At 39.0% G+C, this 16,194-nt stretch overlaps 5 protein-coding genes across 8 annotated transcripts; all 5 read right to left on the bottom strand.

Moving 5' to 3' along the window:
* Window positions 1-2,719: 2,719 nt before the first annotated feature.
* Window positions 2,720-3,678, bottom strand: TotZ (Turandot Z). Of its 4 annotated transcripts, none has more exons than XM_070217346.1 (3): window positions 3,432-3,678; window positions 3,263-3,371; window positions 2,720-3,203 (listed from the first exon to the last, which is right to left on the bottom strand). In XM_070217346.1, exons 2-3 carry the CDS (start codon window positions 3,283-3,285, stop codon window positions 2,768-2,770), a joined length of 459 nt encoding a protein of 152 aa, XP_070073447.1. In that variant the 5' UTR covers window positions 3,286-3,371; window positions 3,432-3,678; the 3' UTR covers window positions 2,720-2,767. The 4 variants fall into 4 exon arrangements, with proteins under 4 accessions (XP_070073447.1, XP_070073448.1, XP_070073449.1 ...); XM_070217347.1 differs by having other exon boundaries at window positions 3,460-3,678; XM_070217348.1 differs by having other exon boundaries at window positions 3,482-3,678.
* A 3,202-nt stretch (window positions 3,679-6,880) lies between these two features.
* On the bottom strand, window positions 6,881-7,396 carry LOC108057177 (protein Turandot C-like). Its single transcript, XM_017141329.3, has 2 exons — window positions 7,371-7,396; window positions 6,881-7,294 (listed from the first exon to the last, which is right to left on the bottom strand). Exons 1-2 carry the CDS (start codon window positions 7,391-7,393, stop codon window positions 6,901-6,903), a joined length of 417 nt encoding a protein of 138 aa, XP_016996818.2. The 5' UTR covers window positions 7,394-7,396; the 3' UTR covers window positions 6,881-6,900.
* A 383-nt stretch (window positions 7,397-7,779) lies between these two features.
* Window positions 7,780-8,452, bottom strand: LOC108057169 (protein Turandot C-like). The gene is made up of 2 exons (XM_017141320.3): window positions 8,324-8,452; window positions 7,780-8,249 (listed from the first exon to the last, which is right to left on the bottom strand). The coding sequence occupies exons 1-2, from the start codon at window positions 8,344-8,346 to the stop codon at window positions 7,883-7,885; spliced, it is 390 nt and encodes a 129-aa protein (XP_016996809.2). The 5' UTR covers window positions 8,347-8,452; the 3' UTR covers window positions 7,780-7,882.
* A 727-nt stretch (window positions 8,453-9,179) lies between these two features.
* Window positions 9,180-9,978, bottom strand: LOC108057158 (protein Turandot B1-like). Its single transcript, XM_017141309.3, has 2 exons — window positions 9,649-9,978; window positions 9,180-9,579 (listed from the first exon to the last, which is right to left on the bottom strand). Exons 1-2 carry the CDS (start codon window positions 9,669-9,671, stop codon window positions 9,189-9,191), a joined length of 414 nt encoding a protein of 137 aa, XP_016996798.2. The 5' UTR covers window positions 9,672-9,978; the 3' UTR covers window positions 9,180-9,188.
* Window positions 9,979-10,163: 185 nt separating this feature from the next.
* Window positions 10,164-10,735, bottom strand: LOC108057175 (protein Turandot C-like). Its single transcript, XM_017141327.3, has 2 exons — window positions 10,637-10,735; window positions 10,164-10,577 (listed from the first exon to the last, which is right to left on the bottom strand). Exons 1-2 carry the CDS (start codon window positions 10,657-10,659, stop codon window positions 10,211-10,213), a joined length of 390 nt encoding a protein of 129 aa, XP_016996816.2. The 5' UTR covers window positions 10,660-10,735; the 3' UTR covers window positions 10,164-10,210.
* Between the last annotated feature and the right edge of the window lie 5,459 nt (window positions 10,736-16,194).

The following is a 16,194-nucleotide window of genomic DNA, read 5'->3' as shown; positions in this document are numbered from 1 at the left end:
GGCGTTTATGTTAAATTTTGAGTTAATTAGTTTGATTTCATGCTTCAAGTGTCGAGCATCCACTACGGATTGCCAATTCCATTTGCCAACTCATTAAAACTTCTCCAAGTTCGCTGGCTCCCCGGTTGCCTTTCGAGATGCCTCTGCAAATTGGAAACGCTTTCTGTCGACTCTCGCAAATGAATGTCAAAACAGAAAGTATTCAAATGGCATATCTGACTCGCAGCCTTTGTCCTTCTGGGGTCCATCCTATGTACACAAATTGACTGGCAAAGTCAACTGGTTCGCAAAAGTTATCAATTAGTTTCGTCAAGATTTAATAAACCATGAACTTTTAATTAAAAGCAGGGAAAAGTATGGCAAAATACTTAAAGTTTTTCTAGATAAAAGGGTTATCCTTTCAGGATAATCATTTGGTAATTATAGTTTTTTAGTTGAATAAATACTTTACCGAAGAATATTTTCTAATGGTAATTGCGCAATTTATAATTTCTATAATAAATATGTCAAAACTAAAGCTATTAAATTGTAATCAATCCCTGGTCCTGCCACTTGCAATTTGATTTTCCCAACATGATGGAAATTTAAACTCGATGGACAGCGGGAAAACAAGGTTTTTCTCATTTAGCAAGGTGGGGAAAGGGAAATGTGGTTATACTTCCAGCCCGCCCAGGACCGCATGAAAAACTCAACAACTGAATCAAAAGAGGAACTACATGACAGCAATGTAAATGCGATATGTAACATGTAATTTCATTGCGCCGACAATGACAATGGTGGATGGTGATGACGATGATGAAGCTGCGGACAAGGATGCGAATAATTGTGGAATGCCATCCGACGAGGAGCCCGTGTCAATGTCAATGTACAGGCAACAGAGAACAGACTACGGAGAACACGGGGAACGACATGTGGCTCTGATTAGTGCGGTTCAGCGACAGCAACAATCAATATTAATGCATGTCAGCGCCCAGAAATGCGAGAGGCGAATGTGCGAGTGAGTGAGCAAGGACATGGCCGTAATTATGAGCCCATCAACGCAATAGTTGGCTCTTGGCTGTTAATAATTCTCGATTTCCCGATGCTGACAGACTCGCAGACGAAGTGTGCGACTTGGGAGGGGCATCTTCCATCTCCATCTCCATTCCATCAACGGCATCAATTGCCGCCTGGGAACAATTTGAGCGAAACTTGGCTTGGCATCCGAGGACTCAGACTCAGCTCCCTCGAGCTGACAATAAATATTTTCGCATTGCCGACAGGCTGAAAATCAATACATACTTTTAGGACACAACACTCGCACACATTCTCGCAGATACACACAAAACTTTGGTATACATTTTCATTTTCATTCTCGTTATTGCACGCACTGTGAAAACCGAAAAACCCACCAAATAGCACCCACTCAACCTCAAACAAGCTATGCATAAATGAAATAAATTTCCCTTACGTCACAAGGATACAGACAATGCAGGCCGCAAATCGCAGTTGAAAACTCAGCAAGAGCATTTCGAGTGGGAAACTTCGGACAGTCACTTAACTCGGAGGTTATTTAAAGCAGATATTACAAGGACTTATAAATAATGTGCTAAATTAAAGAAGGGAGAATTTAAAGCTATTATAAATAAAACTTCTTGGTAAATTGAAAACCAATTTTTTTAAATAAATAAAACAATTCATACAACAACAAGAAACAACAAAATTGTCTTTTAAATATTGACAATCAGAAACATTTAATTCAATAAGAATAAATTAGAACGGAGTTCCAAACCAAGCCCCACAAATTGAGTAAATGACTAGCGAAAATTCAAAGAAAAATCTCTTCAGTTTAAGGACTCCCATTTTTCGGTCATTGAAAGAGAAACCATTTGGGGTGTAGAAAATCTCACCTAAGAACTGTCCCAACTGTCAGTCTGCGGTCGGCCGGCGTTTCCTTCCTCCCGACTTTTAGCCCCTAAAATACCCAACTCAATTTTCAATCCGATACGACAAAATTGTAAAAAAAAGGAACAGGGAAAGTGGGAAGCTAGAGGGTCCTGGAATGGAGGCGAACAAAAGACAGAAGTAATTTCGCCAACACTAAATCTGTGGCATATTACATAGGACACAGGCCAAAGCTGCCGAGAGAAATCTGATCCACTTAGTTGCCAAGAGAAAGCAATAAATTCTTATGAAAACAGTTGAGGAGCAGCGACACGTCCCAGTGCAAAATGAATTGAACTTTTGGTCAACGTGGGGAAATTGCACTAATATTTGGGCCTACAACCCGGGGACTGGACAGATGAGGCCCCGAGTTCGGCCAAAAAGCAAACAAGTTCCCGTGCCTTTTTCGATATTTATGAGTGGGACGCGGGAAAACTTCACAGGGGGCAAGACAAGAGGCGAACAAAATCAAATAAGCTCGTGCGATAGGCTCTGAATGAAAATAAAGTGCAAAGAAGTCTGTGCTGTGTGTGTGTGTGAAGTCCCGCAAGGACACTTGGCCAACACTGAGCTCATAAATTTCGGGCCAAATTTTCGCCGGTTTCTGGAAAGCTTTAAGCCAGAAAACAGCGTAAATGCGACAAACTAACATACAGACAAGTTGAGGCTAGCCAGATATACACATACGAAAAATGGGGAAAGTTGGACCGAACTTGTTTTTATACAACAAAGTACTTTAAAACACTTAAAAACTTGTTAAAAAAATGACATTTTTTTCCAATTTTATTCATGTCATATAGTTATTCAATCAAAACTCAGTCCGTCAAATTCACAACTCATTTTACTATCCACCGGCCAACATTCCAAAAAGTGTGTTTATAAGATAGCTTACTAGGCCGTCAACTACGGCTTTTGAGGAACTCTTGATCAAGTTCGCCGCATCTGTCCTAACATGTTCTGGGACAGCACCTGTAGCTGACTTCATTATTCCCAGGATGTCCCAAACTCCTCCTTGGGCTGGCACACCATCGACGATCACAGTCTTCTTCTTGAAGTCGCGCACCTGTGTGTTTAGTTGATTTTCCCTAGCGGCGTTGGGTCCTCCGTGGCCCTTGTATTTATTGTAAATACCAATGACTTCGTAGGCGATTCGCACTTGGGCATTGGCATCAGTCGTTTGATGACTTTGCCGTTGGAGTTGCTGAAGCCTATTGCGATCCACTTCGATCATTCCGGCTTTTCCCTTGCCCGCTAGGCAAAACATCACGACCAGGACAAAGCTGAAAGTTAAAATATTTTATATTTTTTGTTTAAGCAAAATTTGTAAAATTTTAGTTACCTTAGGCGTATGGCAAAGTACATCCTTGCTTTCTTTACTTGAGATGGTTCTGGAGAAATGATGCTGTCCACATGGAAAGTTTTTCTTTTATAGACAGCTCTTGAGAAAACTGGGAAATAAGTAAGAGCATTAAAAGTGATAACGCTTGGATTCTGTGAATTATGTATACGTTCATCAGAGAAATCTGATAACGTTACTTCTTCCTTTCTTTCTGTTTACATATGGCTCTTGATTATGTTCAACGGTTCATGGGCCAAGGACTTTTCATGGAATTGATAATTCTGGAATCGTGACATTAATAGCAATCTGTTGTTGATTGAGCTCTGTAAATTCCAAGAAAGCTGACAATGATTTTTATTTCTTATCAGCTCAGTTCCGGGGTGAAAAAGCTTGCAATTGATCTGATATAACTGTGTTCCAGCAAAAAAATGACTAAGATGAAATTTAACAGATTTTGACAGAAATAACTTTCTGTTAAAAAAAATCTTACGATTTTTTGCACTTTAATTATTTTTAATTATTTGAAACCAAACACTTAAACATTTTTCCATGTGTAAGGCCTATCCTTTTGGCAAGGACCTTCGCAGCCGGTAATTGAAATTCAGTGTTTGTGTCACGACACAAAACTTAAACAAAACAGGAGTCCGCCTGGCAAAAAGTCAGCGGCAAGCAGCGTTGGCAGCCCACGAGAAGGACATTAAATTAAGTCTCCTGCCAGGAAGATCAAAGTTTTCCAACCGCACTGTTGCGCTCCCTTGACTTTGCACCGTGTATGTCTGGGTGTTCGCTTTACACGTGCTTAAGGAGCCTTTTGTTGCTGCAATAAAATGGTGAAAGGCAGAGCCAAAACACTAAGTCGACATGCAAAAAGGATACACGTTGTAAAAAGCGCATAAACTGTGCCGAAAGTGACAAACAAAGAGGCCGGGACATACATACACTGAAAAATAGAGGGGGAATTGGATGGATGGATGGCGTAGGCCCAGGCCCAAACAAAAGGTAGGCGAAATTGAAGCCGACTTGATGGGCTGTAAATGGCAAACTTTTCTTTTCGGTTTTCCAGCCTCCGCCACCTTTTTTTCCCCGTACAGGTGCTAAAACTTTATCAGCATATGCGTGTGGTAAGGAAAACCACTCGAAGAGAGCGAAAGATAGGACGTCTTCAGGGAAGGAATCGTGCCGAAGTATCTATCCATTGTAGTCGTCGCAACGTTGTGCCTTATCTTTGCATTTGAATTAGACTTGTGCTCATAAACAAACGAAATTGAATTTTCCCAAAAACAGTTTGGCTGGGATGAATGGGGAAAACTGTTTTGTGCTGCCTAGGATGGAAATGGAAAATCCACCTCCAAAGTGTATCCTTACATATATTTAGCCTAATGGAATGAACCTTCCTGGAATAGGAGAATAAGTTCTGAATTTTTTCAGACTGACGAAAGAATATTGTATAATTGAAACACAGATGCGCTTCAATAGTTATTTCATTCATGTACTCGTAGTTTATTTTACAATTAAACTGGGCTAAGCCATTTTCTTTCCCTACCGTTCTGTTCTACCCCATTTAATGGCATTTTGCCAGCAACTAAAAAGTGTCGTTATTTCTTTCAATTTCCTTGCAGCCAAGAAACTTTGCAGCACTTTAGTAGCCAAGCCTTTAAAGCCAGCCATGCCAAAAGTTTCGCCAATGTGCTGGGCTTGCGGGATGGTGGAGCATGTTTTTGGCCATGTAAATAGTTGAGGGTCATGCCAATGAGCCGGGGAATGCTAAGAGGATATCCTAGCCGCTCCCCGCAGGATGCGTATCCTGTTTTGGCAGTCGACATCGCAGGAGCAGCTTGTGTGCCTGCAGGATATTTCATTGCGACGAACACAGTTCAGCTCAGCTCAGATCGACTCGGTTTAGTTTGGTTTTCGGTTCGGTTTTGTCTGGCTGTCTGCAGGGGCAAACACTTGACAAGGCAAAAATGCTGATTTTATTTTGTGTGCCACATTGTCACATGATAATCAGGACGATATAGGCGATAATGTAAGAGCCTACACAGCACAGCAACAACAGCAACAGCAGGATAAGAATGAGAACCCTTGTAAGCAAGGGCTTAGAAAAGGAAACCCTGTGCAACAGGACGGCTTTTTACTGCCTTCAGGCTGAATTCCCCGCCACAAGTATAATTAGGAAGTACGGCCTGCTGGTGTTAAGGTCTTGGATCCTAAGTCTTCCTGGGGAAAAAGTGCGTTGCAGAGGCTTAAAGATGCTTGGCAACCTTCACTTTTGCCTTTCCATTGTGCTGTGAACTCAATTTGCATGTTGTGTCATCAAATCCCAGTGACCCACTTGGTTGGCTCGCCAAAAAGTGTGTGACACTGAGTTAAAACTACGGAATTTAGGCAATATTTATGCTAGGCTGAAAGCAGTGCCAAAAATATTTATAAAGAAGACTTAAGGACAAGAAATCCCAGTCAAATATAAGGTTTTAAAGATTTTTAAATTTTCGATAGAGGTAATGAAAGTTTGATATAGGAAAACAACCTATAATTAAGGACAGGCGGTCACTGCAGTTGACACATCGATAAGCAGGTGTTAGCCTCGATGTGTTTAGCCGTTGTTATTCAATTTAATATTGCCCTGCAAGCTCCGGATACCGTGAGTGTTTGTGTTGGTCTGTGTATGTTGGTTCTTGGGCGAGCATTTAATTAAACAAATTGCCAGCAGCAGCAGCAGAAGTAGCAGCAGCGTTGACAAGTTCAGCAAACAGGATGGGTAGAAGACCGGGCGGGGAAGGGATCAACTTTACGACACATTCAGAAGTCAAATGCCACAGCTGATGGCGTTGATGAGGCGAGCACACACTAGTGTAGAGCCCACCGACACGGAAGTCCTGTGGCAGATGGGTTTGGGTATGGGTTTGGGTGGGGAAAACTCTCCGTAGAAGGACCCTGTCAGACGCTTTCGACACTTGCATGGTAATTACTTTCCACATGCCTTGTTTCGGCCAGACAATCAAAAACTTTTGCCAGGCGAAAACGAGTTTTTCTGCAACACCGAAAAAAGCATTTTACACAGAAATAATAATTCCGAAAACTTTCCCAAAAAACATTCTCCGTCCAGTTCAGATGCCCGGGTGTTGATTGAATTCCACGCAAACTTTGTTGACCAGATTGAATGAATAAAGTTGCAGGGATTCCATTCTTTCTAAATTTTTAAGTCAGCTTTTACGATTTCATCTGGGTGGATATTTTTCGGTTACATAATACACAACGCAGCGGGAAAAATGCTGTTCAGGAAATATGAATATGCATTTTATGGAAATGAAGATGTTTGTATGCAGGCACTGGCTGATTGTAGTATGTACATGAAAAACTCGCACCACGATTGCAACTCGAGGATAACAATAAGGATAGTTATTAAATTCTTAAACTGATTGGATTAAAAGAGCCATATGTATTTATTAATTTCAATGTTGTACACTATTATTTAATCAATAATTTAAAAATTTAAATTAGAATGGTAAAAGTACGGACTTTAATTTAATTTATGCAATTCTTTTAGTAGGGCTACCAATCAATTTTAATTAACAATCATTTGATCGTCCAAAAAATATTTATAAAGGCAAGTTGATTTCGTTAGTTAGTCATCTGATTCACGGCTTGTTTTTACGAGAAATCCAACTACTGAATATGTCTGTAATAGTTTGAGAGAGCCCTGTGAAAAATTCTCTCGCAACGATTTTTACAATAGGTTTCAGGATCCCCCCACTACGATACTTGCTTCTCCTACCACCCTGACTTGGAACTCCATCGATTAAAAGTTCCTCCGTGTGCGGTTTAATTAACCTATCGAGGTTCTCTCTTTCTTCAGGGCTTAGACTGGGTGACATACGTCTATATATGTCGAGTAATTCCGGGATCCTGTCGATTTTGGTGTTGTCGTCTGGAGAGGTTTTAATAATCTCAGCAAGTCTAAGGCTATCAGCCTGAAGTTCCTCGTCACTATAGGCTGAACATAATGGACCAATCAGAAGCAATGCAAAGCACCTGATTAAATGTAAAAGATAGAACAAAGTCGAAAATAATGAATATAGTACAGGTATAAAATATACATTTAACTAACACTGTAAGAACTATCAAATTCATGATGTAAAGACTTTGCAAACTAAACTGAGCATATTGCCGACAAGAAGCTGAATATATAGCTCAGGTATAAGCAAATTTTCAATACAGACGTAAATGCATAGTTTAAATGTTAAACATTGCAATTAAATTTAATTGAGCGCGATCCAAATAAAATAAGATTACCAAGTATAATTTCTAGGAATTCCGTAATGAAGCGATGACCCCAGAGGCAAAGCTATCAATTCCATGGAATCAATAGCTGCATCTATATTCTGTGCCTAAAGAGGCTGGCTATTTGATCAAATTGACATACGATGTTGATGTTATTAATTTTATATAATTTCATTAAGTTATTTATTCGAATTTGATAAGCTATGTGAGTGATTGAAAAAGAATACATACATATATGCAGTGTGCAGCAGATTTTATTTCAAGGTTTCTGATAAACATATTACATAATTCGAAATTTTTGAATTACATTTTGGTATGCATAACGATTTTTCATTGAAATTAACCAGTGAATAATCTAGCAATGCTTGCACCAAACTCTGAAAAGAATCCAGTCGCCAGGTCCCTCGCAACTGGAGTAAGGATCTTTCCAACGTATTTGGTCTTCCGTCCGCCTTGACTCGGAACTCCATCGACTAATATTTCATCCGTATGCTCCTTAATTAGGCTCTCAATTTGCTCCCTGTCTTCATCCGACAAAGTTGGAGCTAAACGTTTATAGATGTCAAGCAATTTCTGGGTGTTCCCGATTTTGGCATCGTCGTCCTGGGAGGTTCGGATAATTTCAGCCACTCTAAGACGATCGGCCTCACGTTCATCATCAGTATACCCGAAGCACAAAGGACTAACCAGGAGCAGTGCAAAGCACCTAGATAAATGTTTATAAAATTTAAACAAATTTAATATTTAATCAAAACCAAGTTATCTTAGAGAGGTACTTACATTAGAGAAAATGAGGAATTCATTTTGTTATGACTTCAAGGAACGCCGGATCAAACTGAACTGATAGTCTCTCAACCCAGAAACAGAATTTATAGCCCAGCGCAAGATGAAATTCAAAGTGAAACTGCTGAATGGCAATATATTTACAAATCAGCAAAAACGGCACTTTGTTGGCGTTTGCAACGTTCATTGGAATTAAACTTGTACCCACACACTAAAAATTTTCCCATCAAAGTTCTCATGAACTGTCAATAATATTTTTGTTACACATACAAATAATAAACATTATTTTATTGAATTTTAAAGCAGAATTTAATTATGAGTCACTTAGTTTCGATACATTTTTTTTTATGATTCCCCGTTCACCGGAAAATTGTACGTTAGCACAATTCCCTTAAATTACCAACAATCCTTTTTTTTAGGCTTAAACGTAATAATGTTCAACATACACACACACGAGAAAGAAAATAAGCTTAAAGCTAAAAAAATAGTCATTTGTTATTGCTGGAAAGATACGAAATTGTTCCATTCTTTAGATATTATTTTCGTTTAAGAGTAGGACCGGAAAAATTTACATGAAAAATTGTTCCATTCTTTAGATATTATTTTTGTTTAAGAGTAGGACCGGAAAAATTTACATGAAAAATTCGCATACAAATTTCTTTTTTAAAATATATGGGATAATAAGTTAAATCATTTCTGACCTTCGAATAAAATACACAATAAATATGCTTTAATTCAGAAGTTTTACACTTTTATTTGGCACACATTTATATAGAAAAGTAGATAGATTTTAATAATATAAAATACAAAACTATTATACAATTTTATAAATTTTTGTATCAAAATTCCTTCTTCTCTTCTTTTATTCTTCCTTTTTCGATGAAAACCAACCCTCGAAAAGGCTTGCAAGACTTGCCCCGAGCTGTTCGAAGAATCCTGTAGCCACACTCTTTACCACTGGACTCAGGATCTTTCTGGCATACTTGCTTTTCACACCCCCTTGACTTGGCACTCCATCGATTAATATTTCCTCCGTATGCGGTTTAATAAACCTGTCGATCCTCTCCCTTTCTTCAGGCCTTAAACTGGGGGACATGCGTCTATATATGTTAAGTAATTCCTGGATCCCGTTGATTTTGGTATTGTCATCGCGAGAAGTTTGGATAATCTGATTAACCCTAAGGCCATCAGCTCGACGTTGTTCGGCAGTATACGCTGAACACAACGGGCTAATCAGAAGAAGTGCAAAGCACCTAATAAAATGAAAAAAATGAGAAAGAAATTAATAAATTCAAATAAAACCAATATACAGTGTTACTTACATGATGGACATTATAATATTCATGGCGTAAATACTTTGTGGAACGCAAGATCAAGCTGAAATGACAATTTTTCAGCCCAACAAGCTGAATAAATAGCCTCACAGCGTTAAGTGATATCAAATCTGCATTACATTATGCATATATGTAAAGCCACATCAACTGAGTTTAATGGACATCGTTTTAAATACAAAAGCGATAAGGAACAAAACGTTGGCTCGGCGGTAATTATTTTATGTACATATGGTCGGCCTGCTTCTTGGCAAAAACGGCTATTCCATACTTATTTATTTTATATACATATAAATTTATTCCAGATTTTTACGGTGTACGTCGTTTGCTTATGTATCTGATAATAAAGTCACAGTCACAGATTGATCAACAAGTCAGGTGTAAAAAATACCATTTAGCGTCTGTGTTGTAAGCGAAGGTAAGTAGGTAAAACTGCAGTGTACTTTATACAAATTTTATTTGAATGCATAGGTTAAACATTTTACAAAAATATTAATTTTTTATTAACATTTTGTTATGCAAAAATATATTTTTGAATTACTTTTCAATGACATTAACCACTGAATAATCTGGCAATGCTAGCACCGAGCTCTTGAAAGAATCCAGAAGCCAGGTCCCTCGCAACTGGAGTAAGGACCTTGCCAACGTACTTGGTCTTCCGTCCGCCTTGACTCGGAACTCCATCGAATAATATTTCATCAGTATGCTCCTTAATTAGGCTCTCAATTTGCTCCCTGTCTTCAGCCGACAAAGTTGGAGCTAAACGTTTATAGATGTCAAGCAATTCCTGGGTGTTACCGATTTTGGCATCTGCGTCCTGGGAGGTTCGGATAATTTCAGCCACCCTAAGACGATCGGCCTCACGTTCTTCATCAGTATACCCGAAGCACAAAGGACTGATCAGGAGCAGTGCGAAGAACCTAGTTAATTGTAAAAAACATGAATATTTCAAGTAGAGCCAACAACTGCAGTTACTTACAATAGAGCAATTGGGGAATTCATTTTGATATGACTTTATGGAACGCTGAAACCGAACTGATAGACCTGCAACACAGAAGCAGAATTTATAGCCCAGCTTTTCAACAAAATTATATTAAAACTGCAAAATTGCAAAGCCTTAACAAATCAGCTAAAGCAGCAGTTAGGTCATACTCGCAATATTGATTATAATTATTTAGTACATATAAGCGATATATGTACTGTAAACGGGCCCTCAAAAATTCTCAGGAACTGTCATAATCAAAGCAGATAAGAAAATTACTTAAACAACTGATAAGGTTACATTTAATTCTGTATACCTACTTATATTTAAATTTATATATTGAGCCGTTGAGTTCTGATGAATTTATATTAGTGTAGAGATTAACAAAGTTCGTATGACTTAATATTTGTATGACTCAAACCAATAACTGCTACACTGATAAAAATACAGATCACATGCAGTTAATAAATTTAAGCCATAATGCTTCGGTATTGCTTAATACGATTTTCAGTAACTTAAGTGGGATTAAAAATGTATAAGAATCTTTAAGCTTAAAGTACAAAGAAATCAGTTTTAAAATTTTCATTTAAACACTTCTAAATATATATAAAAACGATGTGATTCCCATGCACTTTACCCACATGTATTCCGTACATGTGAGCTAAATGAGCAGAGTCAGACTATTTATTTTAAGTGCCGCCAGGGCTAATTGAAACATTTACACTCAAACAACTGCGCATGGATAGCAACGGGATATGCTGGGAATAAAGTCGACACTTCAGCAGGATCTGGTGGCAATCGCACTGATAATACATTTTTAATAGACTCTCAACCGTTGTCGGCACTTGTGAGCTGGAATTACGCAATCAGGAGGACTCAGGCGAGCAAGGACACGCAGCCAGATGTTTTGTGCAGGTACGACAATCTCGATGTAGCTGTTGGCCCGTTTAAAATTCCCACTGACTGCCGGAATGGTGGTGGTTCTTTTGGCCCTTCCCCCCTTAAAAAGGTTTTTGTACAGCGGGTGTACAGCGAGTGCTAATTGCCTAAATCTATCCCACATGGCCCACACAAGCTGCCAATTTGTAGGCCGGCTCTTTAATTAGCTGCCTAACAGCCTGTCGACTAATTAATGAAAGCGGCAACAGCGGTTCGGATTAGGGTTCGGGTTCAGTTTAGCAGGTTCAAGTTCAGCCCTTGGAATCTGTGTCAACAGTATTTGCATAATGCGGCCAAAAGGAAGAGGCATTGCATATATGTACTTAGGTGTCTGATTCAAGGATCCAAGTGCCGGCGCAGTGCAGTCCTTTGCATTTTTAATCAATACCCCTCCTATGTTAAACAGCAAAAGCGCGTGGCATGAATAAATTAAAACGATTTCGGGCTACATACATTTCTTTCCATGCGATTTATTACAAAGCGAAACTCCCGCACTCGAGAGCTCCTCTGATGATGATGATGATGCCCCGCTTTCCTTCCTTTTCCGCTCTTCGATTTTCCGATTTCCCAATTTTCGGCTGCCGCCAAAGATTGTTGCATATCAAATGGCGCCTAAGTGCTGGGCGTGCGCCTCCAAACAAATCAAATCAGAAACGAAGCGCGGTGCTTTTTGGCTTTTTACGGCCCCTACTCCATTTATTTAAATTCAATTTTATATTAGCGGCACTCACTTGCGCCTTTATTACCAATGGAATGGCTTACAAAGTGGATTTGAGGAGGCGCCTATAAAAGCGGGCCGAAGCCAAAGTGTAAGCCAGCAAGGAGGCGCCTTCGAACTGAGGATTTGGGGGCGTGTCCCCAGGGCTTCACTTCATCCATTCATTCAGCGACGGCATCCGAAGAGCCGACATGGAATTAAATAGCGTCCTTACAAATTTGTTGCATATGCCACTGCCGCTCCAATGTGTCGTTCGTCCTTGCCATCAGACATGTGACATCATTGCCCGTCAAATGCTCTAAAAACACTAATAAAACGTCCTTGGTGTGTACCAAAACATGAAGTGCAGGAGAAATGTGAAAGTGCTCTCACTAAAAGCTGTTTGAGTTGCTTCTTGTTCGCTTGAGACATCCACAACAAGACTTCTGCAATAAAAAAACAAGAGAGAACGCTATAGTCGGGTTGTTGTCCCGACTATCTAATACCCGTCACTCAGCTAAAGGGAGTGCGAACGCTGTGTCGGGTTGGTGTCCCGACTAATAATCGTAACTCAGCTAAAGGGAGTGCGAGGGAGATAGATATATAATTTTTGATTACGTATAACTTTTTAATGAATGGTCCGATTTGAAAAATGTCTTCTACATTTCGATAGCTATAAATATACACAACAAAATTGCATTTATACTTCTCGGAAATCTTTAAAGATGTGGGCGCAGGACCCATTTTAAAATCGTTAGTGGGCGATTGTGGGCGTTAGAGAGGGCGTGGCGCTCGGCTAAAATAAACTTGCGCTGCGTAGGAAGCCAAAGAATATGTGTGGGAAATCTCAACCTTCTAGCTTTTGTAGTTTCTGAGATCTCAGCGTTCATACAGACGGACAGACGGACAGACAGACAGACAGACAGACAGACAGACAGACAGACAGACAGACAGACAGACAGACAGACAGACAGACGGACAGACGGACATGGCTAGATCGACTCGGCTAGTGACCCTGATCAAGAATATATATACTTTATGGGGTCGGAAACGCTTCCTTCTAGCTGTTACATACTTTTGCACGAATCTAGTATACCCTTTTACTCTACGAGTAACGGGTATAATAATTAAAATTTAATTTATAACTTGAAGGTTGCACGGTGAATTACTATTTCAGGCAACCAATAAATTATTTATATTTTAAAAGGTAATTTGCTATTCAATCAATATATTTTAGCCGACAAATAATAATTAATTGAAGTTGTTTCGTTTATTCCCGCTTAAATATGTTTTACGATTAATTAATCATGTACATACAAAGAGCCAACGTTTTTTTCGAAAAAGCAACAGTTGCTTATTATTCAGAACAATGACAAAGTATAGTTTTTTATGGCTTACCCAAAGCTTTTTGTCTGAGCGGTAAAATTCTACCAAAAATAATAATAATGGCAGGGACCAAAACAGTAGGAATGCCAAGCCAAATTCTTTTGTGTAAAATATGGAAAATGCTATACGAAACTACACATCATGAGTAAGTAAAGCCTGGCATTTACATTCTTTTAAGTAAGCTCCGCCTGGAAAATGCATTGCATATGCTTGACCAACGGCAACAGTTTTCCACTTCCCTGTTTTCCTTTTGGTATTTCGCTTTCATCTCTCGTTGCCTGCAACTCTCTTGGAAACCGAATGGAGAGGGGATGACTAACTGCCCGAAAATGTATTTACATTCATACAGAATGTGAAAATATTTTCGAGGTCCTCCTGACCCTGGAATCCTATGGCTCCGGGCATAACCTTCTCATGTGTGTATATCTTACTTTGCATTATTAAAATTATTTAGCCTAAGAGTCGGACATGACAGGCGAACCTTGTCAGCATTTCCATGCGCATTGGGATAATAAAACCAGCCCAAAGGCCAAATTGATGGAGGCCAGACGACTGGCAGACAGTCGGGGAGTAAGGAGGGAGTCCAGAAGTCAGATGCCTTTTTTGGCTTTCTCCATCTCGGTTGGTGTCTGCCAGCAGACGAAATCAAAGTGCAATCTCATGCTTAAGACCGTCACGAACAAAAAAGCTGCCTAAAGTACAAAAACCATTAGCCCTCCACAAACTAACATTTTTCTAATTAAATATTGATTATTAAGTTTTAACTTAAAAACGTTTAAGTTGAAAATTCTATTATAACACTTTGTTTAAGAGCTCAAATTTACAATTTTTTTAAAAATAAAAAAAATTACGTATTTATTTTTTGAAGAAAGTTAAGTGCTGCAATAAATAAAAAAAACGTGGCAGATATATTTTTTTACCGACCAGTTCGACTTATCGAGGCTGTCGTATACCGTTGCTAATAATATGCTGGATACTTTCGGGAGCACCTGCTTGAAAAGTGCTTTCGCCATTTAATTTGAAATAATTACCGCTGAAAGCTAAGAGCCAACTATGTCCGCACTGTGTGTGTGTGTGTGTGAGTGTGCAATTTATACGTGTGCGTACGTGGGAAAATTTGTTGGCCATGTGCGCGTTATGTTGAAATTAATGAGCCAGACCATTGCTCTACTTCACTGCCACGGCAAAGAAAGCACGAAGGGAGAGTGCGAGAGGGAGGGATGCTAGAACGGAGTGAGAGGGGAGAGAGATGGTGATGAAGTCGCACAGACAAAAGCGGAAACAAGCACAACCAGCAGCTTCCGGCCAATGTAAATAAGGCACTAACCGAAAACCCACTGGCAAAGATATGCATGATTACACACACAGGCATGGCGACACGGACACAAGTGCAGATACAGGACGAAGGGCTCTCACACACACAGAAAACAGTACACCATGAAAAACTTTAATGTTGTTTCGTTACATTTGGGAAAAATACGAGATATTTTTTCGGCATTGATCCTTAGATCCTTAAATTAACCTTCGAATTTTTTTTAAGACCTTATTAAGAAGTTTCAAAACCTCTGAAGATTTTTCTTGCATTGCCGATAAAGATAGCATTAGTCGTATAAATAAGTTTCTAATAGAAACTATATAAAGATCTTAAATAAATTGGAAACAGTATTACATATTGTCAAAATAATCCATAAGCATCATATAATATTTTTCCGAAGGATATAAATGGATAAAATAAACTTAATAACAATATTTGTTCTTGTTTATTCTAGACATTTTTATATAATTTTTTTCCGGTGCATTTGGAGCTGGCGCATCTGACTGAACCAACTCATTTGCCAGGCAACAGAGCTTGATGATATTTGGCGCGAGTCGCTACGATTTTCCCGCAACGACATTCTGTATTTATGGCCGCACACACATGCATAATATATGTATGTGCGCGCGATTGTGGGTATATTAAGCGGCAGAACTGTTGTTGTGTGTTATTAATGGCCCTTTGCCTTTGTTTGTTAAATTGTTAATACTCTCACATTTACGCGCCTGCATTTCCAGTCGCCATTCGCATGCATTTCCCCATCACTTCACTGCCGCTTTGCATTATCCTTGCACTTTAAGCTCAACGCGGTCAACGGCATAATGAGCTCTCTGTTTTATTTATGCCCTTTACTCGCCGCCGTTCCGCTGGCTGCTTCCTTTGTGCCGTTTAATCCTTTTCCTCTTCGGACCTTTCAAGGGGAGGAGGGCAGAGGAGTCGGTTCCTTGATTAAGGATGGGGTTCCAGCATTTTGGTAAAAATAGTAAAAAGCCAACACAAAATAAAATGTTTAATATATTTTAAATATATTAAATGGACTAAGAAACGAACTGAAATATTTGTTTAAAATAATAATTTTAAGCATTTAATAATTAAATTGGGATTTTTAAAACTGCTCTTAAAAAAACTTAAATTTCTTTATTAAAGAATATTTTAAACTAAGTGGTATTGCGTAGAAATTATACAATTATTCGAAATTGTATATTTTGATAACCTATC

This window comes from Drosophila takahashii, chromosome 3R (genome assembly GCF_030179915.1).
Source record: "Drosophila takahashii strain IR98-3 E-12201 chromosome 3R, DtakHiC1v2, whole genome shotgun sequence".
Taxonomy (NCBI): Eukaryota; Metazoa; Arthropoda; class Insecta; order Diptera; family Drosophilidae; genus Drosophila; species Drosophila takahashii.
The sequence above is the reverse complement of the archived record's forward strand: the minus strand, read 5'-3'. Positions and strand labels throughout refer to the sequence as shown.